Here is an 8,335-nt window from a genome sequence, read left to right as displayed (position 1 = left end):
CATCTCACACCTCCCAGTCCCTCCTCCCCGCTCATCTCACACTTCCTGGTCCCTCCTCTCCCCTCATCTCACACCTCTTGGTCCCCCCTCCCCCCCTCATGTGACACCTCTGGTACCTGTCAGGCCCACCAGACTTCCTTCTAGAATATGCCATGCCTTGGCCTTCCTCAGACCTCTGCTTGTACCTCCAAGAGGGATGTCCATGAGGTCTTCCCAAATCCGATGGTTGGCAGAGTCTGGGAGCCGAGTGACAGCTCAGGTTTTAGTAAGGACACTTTTTTATTTGTAGTGTGGAGGTTAGAAACCAGTGGAAATAGGAGAGCTTCTGGGAACGGGGTTGGGGGCTTTCTCTTGGTGGGCAGCTGTGATTTTGTTTCATGTGGGAAGACTCCGGGCAAAGTGGAAAAAAACAGTAAACTGATGGTGTGAAGAACACTGGGGGAGGTGAAATGTCAGGTGGAAAGCCAGCCTCAGGGGTACCAGTCAAGCTTCTGGACACCAGGCAGCCCCAGTGCTTGGGTGCCCAGGCTGGACAGTTTGCCACTTGGGTCCCTCCTGCTTGGAGCCTCTCGCCTTGTCACACTGCCCCAGGGGGTCCGCAGTAACTCCTCTGCTGTCCCCTCTTCCCTAGGGATTACTTTCAACAACGGACCGGGCTGGAAGGACACCCGGCGGCTCTCCCTGACCACGCTCCGGGACTATGGCATGGGGAAGCGTGGCAACGAGGAACGGATCCAGAGGGAGATCCCCTTCCTGCTGGAGGCGCTCAGGGGCACCCAGGGTTCGTGTGGCCGCCAGGTCCTTGCACACTCAGCCTGGGGGCAGCCCTGGTGGACCCATGAGTCCCAGCTGGCACCAAGAGGGTTGCCTTAATCCACAGACACTGTCTGCATTGCAGGGTCCTCTCCATGTCCAGTGTGTTCATCTGGAATAACTGGAAAGTACAGGGACCCCCAGTAGGCTCCCACAAGCCTCGTAGAATTATGGGGGTGCTTAGGATGATAGCTCACAGGCGCTGGAAAGTGTTAGTGGGTGGGAGCTGCCCTGATCGCTCCCCTGTCTTCCAGGCCAGCCCTTCGACCCCACCTTTCTCCTGGGCTTTGCCCCCTTCAACGTCATCGCTGACATCCTCTTTCACAAGCACTTTGACTACATGGATGAGACGGGTCTGAGGATACAGAGGCTTTTCAATGAGAACTTCTACCTGCTCAGCACACGCTGGCTCCAAGTGAGGCCCCCCCCCGCTAGTTTGCACCTGCCCGTGGTGGCTCCACTGAGGTTAGGAAAAGGACAAGGACAGGAACTGGGAGACAGGCAGACAGGCCCACAAAAGCCAGAGAACAGCCAGGGCTTGTGTAACTCGATAGCCTGGATGTTGCTTCTGGAGACATCCATGGGGCCCGATGTTTCCCTTGCTGACCACGGGAGGCCGTTTTACCCTTTGAAACAGGACCCCACTAACACGTGACCTCACACACCCCACAACGAGGTGCCAAAAAGATACTGTGAGCCAAAATGTTCTAAATAATACAATATGATGTCCATAAATTCAAGTTGGAGAAAATAATTAGCCCAGTACACAAAACCATGTTGCATCTGGAAAAAAAAATAGAAATTCCCTCTCTCTCTCTTTCTAGCTTTATAACGTTTTCCCAAGCTATCTGCAGTACCTGCCTGGAAGCCATCGAAAAGTATTTAAAAATGTGTCTGAAATAAAAGATTACACTTCAGAAAGAGTGAAGGAGCATCAGGAGTCGCTGGACCCCAACTGCCCCCGGGACTTCACTGACTGCCTGCTCCTGGAGTTGCAGAAGGTACCGTGCAGACCCTGGCTCCATGGACTCCATGTGTTTGCTGGTGGGGTGGGGGCATGCACGTGCATGCTTCAGACTGACACTGTGATACTGCTGGGCCCACACGGGCATGTTCTGATGCTCCTGGTCTGACCTCACACTGGCTTCACATGATCATCACACCTGCTCCTAGAGGTGTGGGGACACAGCCAGCCTGCCTGGCGGAACTCAAGCAACACACACTGTCCACGGTGTGGCCAGCAAGACGGCTTTCTTGGAGAAGCCCTCAGTGGCTGTGGGGCCAGGTGCGTGGGCCTGTAGTCAGTTTTCTGGGAGCCTTGGTTTCCCTAACTGTGCCATGGAGACGATCATGTCTCCAGGGGATACCCTCATGCACACCTGCCCTCTCCTCCCTGTGGAGCTGGCTGAGCTGTCAGGTTCTTTTGAGGCTGAGGAGGACAGAGGTCTCTCATCCACCTGAAGACGTCTTCTTATGGAGTCCCTGTCTGTCTCTAATATCTGCAGGAAAGATACGGTGCAGAGCCTTGGTGCACCTTGGACAACATTGCTGTGACCGTGGCTGACCTGTTCTTTGCGGGTACAGAGACCACCAGCACCACTCTGAGATACGGGCTCTTGATTCTCATGAAATACCCAGAGATCGAAGGTATGCCAAGTAGAAGGCAAGGATTCTGGGGCCATGGATTGTCAGGCTGGAGCATTTAGGGTGAAGCTTTCTGTCTGCAAAATGGAAATTGGCATTGCTTGTTAATCCTCACGGCAGTGACATGGGGATCACTGCAGGAATTCAGTGGACGTGTTCTTGTATATGATGGGTGCCTGGCACTCTTGAACATCAATTCCTCACACCCCACTGACTCACACCTGATTTCAGAACAGAAGAGCCAGTACCAGCGTGGAGAAATGCAATGTCATCTGCATTCTTCTCCACAATATAACCTACTTATGACAGTGAAAATAACATCTACCTTGCCCCTGAACGAGACCTGGCTTGCTAGGCAGAGCAGGGAGAAAGAGAGGGCAGGATAGGGTGAGGGTGTCCTCATGGCTAGCGGCCAGGCCCCTGGGCCCTGCTCCAGGGAGCCCCATCACCCCGAGGCATGCTTGCTGTTGCTGCTAATGATAATTTGGCTCCTGCTATGTGCCAGGCACAGCATGAGCACTGAAATACACTGTGCTCTTAAGGGCAGCTGTTTTAGGATATGAGGTAATTTCCCCCAGGGATGTGGAATGTCACCTGTTCAGGATCAGATCTGACCCCAAAGCCATTGCATTTTCTGTCTCACAGAAGGATGAGGGGTGAAGGAGCCAAAAGTCTCTGGAGCAAAGCCTTTCACAGATCTGAGAGAACTTCTGACCAGTCTGTACTAGGGGAACTAGACTGAAAAACTGTTTTACATGATTAATGATAAGTAATCTCCAATATAGAGAAAAAGAAAATAAATATGACTGACACCCTTACACCATTGCCAAATGTAACATGTGTTAGCCTTTGCAGTATCTGCTTCAGGGCTCTTGAAAACAGGTTGCCGAAGCCCCTCCTTGGGACCCCTGCCTGCGCCCCCAGACTTGTCCCAGGACTGTGTGTGTCATCTCTGTGCTCGGCTTCATACATTTAATGTTTGTTCAGTATCAGCATACCAGCCATACTGGGTGTGTTTTACATTTTTACCTGGGAACCACATGGTACACAATTTTGTCATTCACTCAATATATTGCTAACCCAGCAACTTGTCAAAGGAAGGGTCACCCAGCCTGGGGGGCAGCCCTGGTGCTTCCTTGTTCTTCATGCAGAAGGCCACATATATCTGTTTCCATCCTGTCTTTCACCTCCACACTTCCTGAAGGGTGCAATAAACCAGCCTGGGGTCATAATTAAGACAGAGATTTCCCTCCAGCTGAAATTTCTAAGAACCTTTTGTTATTCTCTACTCCTGGTGTAATGTCAAGAACTGGATCAGCTATGATCAGCTGGAGGCTAACACATGCTAGAGACTTAAATAGCCTCGCAGAGTGTGGCTCTCATTGGCATTTGTGGATCCAAAGTATCCAGGACACCCCAAAGCACTGCTGAGAGTGCTCCATAAGCATCTGCTGGGCAGAGGGGTGGTTGGGTGCCGAGCCAGCCTGGCATTGATCTATTCTATTCATATCTTGGCAGAGAAACTTCATGAAGAAATCGACAGGGTGATTGGGCCAAGCCGAATCCCTGCCATCAAGGACAGGGTAGAGATGCCCTACATGGATGCCGTGGTGCATGAGATTCAGCGATTCATCGACCTCCTGCCCTCCAACCTGCCCCATGAAGCAAACCAGGACACGGTGTTCAGGGGATATGTCATCCCCAAGGTCAGTTGTGAGCCTGGAGTGCACACCATGAGCACCACCCTGCCAGCCCATCAGCTAACCCACCAAAAGGCAGGATCCTTTGGCAGATTTGGCTGAATGGTGGGGGACAGGCCTGCATTCTGCCCCACAGAGTGCTGCTTCCCCAGTAGTCCTCACATGGACCTGGTGACCACGGAATGGAGAAAATCTGGAAGGGGACCTCTGGGCCAGTGCCTGGGGTTTGTGGTACTTCCCAACCTCAGAAACCAACAACAGTAACATCTAGCCTGTGAGCTCCTCTTCTGATGAGATTAGAGCTCTTGTCACCATTTAGACCTGACCCCTGACTGCCTGCCATCTAGTCCTTAAGCAAATGACTTCCCCCACTGGGCGTCCCAGTGGAAAGCTCATGTTTTGTTAATTTGACCGACACAGGCCTTTTTCCTTCTAGGGCACTGTTGTAATTCCAACACTGGACTCCGTCTTGTTTGACAACCAAGAATTTCCTGATCCAGAGAAATTTAAGCCAGAGCACTTTCTGAATGAAAATGGAAAGTTCAAATATAGTGACTATTTCAAGGCATTTTCCGCAGGTAAGAAGAGTGAAGATGTAGGGCCTTCCCTAGGGAACTCTCCCCAATTCCATGGTCAAGCACCTGTATGGGGGACCCAAGTGTGTTCTCCCCTGTTCATAGAGGTTAAATGACACCTTCTTACCTGAGGTCCTGGAAATGAGATGAATTATTCTTACTTCATAGCAGATACTTCTCTTCATCCAGTGCTAAAACTCTATTTAATAGGACTTAGTGAAAATCTTTCAAAACTGCATTACATAATTCTCCATAATTTTAAACAAGATTTAATAAACAAAACCTAATGTTTGGTTACCTGGACTCATGGAACCATCTGGCCTTCCCTAGGCTGTGTCCCAGTGCCCTCTTTCAGGCCCTTGGTCTCCTCCAGGGCCTTTCCTCAGTGGCTGGTGGGAGGGAAGTATGTAACCAACTCAATAACACTCAAGGTTAGAGCACTGGCTTCTGGCTGTGGCCCTACTTCTTTCCTGAAAGATGTCAGGACGAGCAATGGGCAGAGATCGCTCTCCCAACCCCACATAGGTTTATGCTGCTGAGTCCTGGCGACAGAAGCCATATGAAGGCTGGTCCCTGAACGTGTCTATCATGGATATTCTTATACTGAAAGGTGTTATGTGCTTCCTTCCAAGGGGCAGAGAGGGGTCCGTTCTGCTTTAGGGTGACGGTTTACCCACAGCCCCCTCCTGCCCGGCCCCCCTCTGCTTCCTTACCTGTGCTGCTGTGTCCTGAAGCTGCCTCAGAGTCTCAGCAGCACTGCTGTCATTTCCAGGAAAGCGGGTGTGTGTTGGAGAAGGCCTGGCTCGCATGGAATTGTTCCTGTTCTTGTCCGCTGTTCTGCAGCACTTTAACCTGAAGTCTCTTGTTGACCCCAAGGATATTGACCTCAGTCCCATCCTAATCGGCTTTGCCAAGATCCCACCCCATTACAAACTCTGTGTCATTCCCCGCTCGGGCTGAAGAGTCCCGCCCCATCCCCAGGCTCTTCGATGCAAACCTGGAGTTTTCCTGCTCCCCCCATGTCCCCTTGGTGCCTCCAGGAAGACCCTCCTTGCACAGTCTCAGTGAAAGTACTCAGGGAAGAAATTGGGCTAGAGGTGCTGCTTTCTAGAGTTATGTACATCAGATGAAATTTGACAGCAAAGTCCAAAAAAGATTGTGTAAAACTAATTAAACAAATTGAAACAAACTATGACCTACTTGAGTCTATGTTGGGGTGCCTGGATCAAGGGTGAGTGAGACTATAGTAATGTAAACGCACCTCTTCCAGGAAAGTAGAAGTACCCAGTCACCATGATTCACAAAAGAGAATACAAATGCTGTTTTGTAGTTTGGAAAAGGGGAAAAATAATATACCTTTGGGGTTTTTTTTGAATTTCTGTATTTATTTATTTATTTTTATTATGTTATGTTAGTCACCATATAGTACATTAGTTTTTTTTTTTTTTAAAGATTTTATTTATTCATTTGAGACACACAGATACAGAGAGAGAGAGAGAGCATGAGCAGGGAGAGAGGCAGAGGCAGAGGGAGAGGGAGAAGCAGGCTCCCTGCTGAGCCAGGAGCATGATGTGGGGCTTGATCCCAGGACCCTGGGATCATGAACTGAGCCGAAGGCAGACGCTTAACCATCTGAGCCACCCAGGCACCCTCATTAGTTTTTGATGTAGTGATCCATGATGAATTGTTTGCGTATAACACCCAGTGCTCATTGCAATACGTGCCCTCCTTACGACCCATCACCATGCTTACCCATCCCCCACCCCCCTCTAAAACCCTCAGTTTGTTTCTCAGAGTTCATAGTCTTTCATGGTTTGTCTCCACCTCTGATTCCCCCCCTTCATTTTCCCCTTCCTTCTTTTAATGTCCTCCATGCTATTCCTTATGTTCCACAAATAAGTGAAACCATATGATAATTGTCTTTCTCTGTTTGACTTATTTCACTTAGCATAATCCCCTCCAGTTTCATCCATGTCAGTGCAAATGGTGGGTATTCATACTTTCTGATGGCTGAATACTATTCCATTGTATATATGGACCACATCTTCTTTATCCATTCATCTGTTGAAGGACATCCCAGCTCCTTCCACAGTTTGGCTATTGTGGACATTGATGCTATGAACATTGGGGTGCATATGGCCCTTCTTTTCACTACATCTGTGTCTTTGGGGTAAATACTCAGTAGTGCAATTGCTGGGTCATAGGGTAGCTCTATTTTTTGAAAGCTTGTTAGCCATGTTAAAAATGTATCCACTACCATCTGTCCCTAGGATATGAAGTTGTTCCTTTGGGCTCACTTCTCAGCATCATGTGCTATATTTTAAGATTAAACTATGTCTGAAAAGTCAACACAGACATCTGTTATTATCTCTTAACATTAAAATGTGACTTTGTACCTAGAACAAAAACTCTAGGCTCATGGGGAACCTGTGTGGAATAAGGCAGACATGAGGAAATCATTAATCAGCTCAGTGAACTAAACAATGTGGTGAAGCAGTAGAGGAATTTGGAACAAGAACTCTGTCCCCACCCTGTTGGCTCCCACCAAAACCCCCTGTGTGCTCAGCCTTCATGCTTTGACTGCCCATCTGTGGGATGGGCCTGATGGAGGCCCCTCTATGCAATAGAGTATGAGGGCTGGACAGTGTAGGTATGCAGAGCCTTTGGAACTTGAGCGGCACACCGAAAGTCCTGCGTAAGTGTTCCCTAATAAAATGAATAATGTTTCAAAGCCAACCGCGTAGCATTTTTCAATCTCTCTCTGACTGACCCTCCCACCTCCCTCTTATATGGGTCCTGTGACAATAATGGGCCCACCCAAATAACACAAGATAGTCTCCCTGTCTTAGAGTTCCTAACTTCATCACACATTCAAAACCCCTTCTTCATGTAAAGTAGCATAATCACGGGTTCTGGGATTAGGATGTGTGTGCCATCTTACCCACCATGAAGCACTAGCAAAACCATTGACAGACAAATCACAAACTGAGGAGGACCGGCTGCCCCATTCTGAAAGTTGCCTGCCTTTTTCCTGACCATATCTACACAGGGGGTAATACTACTTCCAGCAGAAAAAGATAAGAAAATGTCTTTTCATTTGCTTTGGGGATTTAAAGTTGAGAGAATGCCTAGGAAAATTCTAAAGTACTCAAAAGTGATGAAAAACAGTTGGGAGGGAGAGTGGGGGCTGTTGGAGTGTAAGTGTTTAACTGATCCAGGTAGCAGCAGTTGATTATCAACAGGCTTGGGTTGCTTCCTGGTCAGCACATTCCAAAATGCATCCATGCTGTGGTTTCCCAAGCCCCAGCTCTTACAAGTCTTGCTGTCTCCTTAAGGGCAAGCATGGACTGCCAGGTAAAACTACCTTGAAAATTAGTCTTAGCTTAAGAAACCCTCCACTGATCTGAACGACCTTTGGCAGAACAGGAAGAGAAAGGGTGGGGTGGACAAGGGAAAGAAGGAATGTCTTGGTCTGTTCTCTTTGCTGTTACAAGGTGCCATAGACTGGTTTATCACCGACTGAAAGGTGTGGAGGCTGTAAGTCCACAATCAGAATGCCAGCAGAGCGGGGTTCTGGTGAGAGCAGATGGCTTTTGGGTCATA

The 8,335-nt window shown here is 49.0% G+C and overlaps 1 protein-coding gene across 1 annotated transcript; it reads left to right on the top strand.

Moving 5' to 3' along the window:
* Positions 1–631: 631 nt before the first annotated feature.
* Positions 632–5,921, top strand: CYP2E1 (cytochrome P450 family 2 subfamily E member 1; the record flags this gene model as incomplete). The annotated part of the gene is made up of 7 exons (XM_081810336.1): positions 632–781; positions 1,068–1,228; positions 1,638–1,814; positions 2,319–2,460; positions 3,976–4,163; positions 4,594–4,735; positions 5,505–5,921. Coding segments are annotated over 7 exons (1,148 nt in total), but the record flags the coding sequence as incomplete, so codon positions are not given.
* Positions 5,922–8,335: the final 2,414 nt, after the last annotated feature.

This window comes from Leptonychotes weddellii, unplaced genomic scaffold, assembly GCF_054177405.1.
Source record: "Leptonychotes weddellii isolate Sample4059 unplaced genomic scaffold, ASM5417740v2 HiC_scaffold_2293, whole genome shotgun sequence".
Lineage (NCBI taxonomy): Eukaryota > Metazoa > Chordata > Mammalia > Carnivora > Phocidae > Leptonychotes > Leptonychotes weddellii.
The sequence above is the reverse complement of the archived record's forward strand: the minus strand, read 5'-3'. Positions and strand labels throughout refer to the sequence as shown.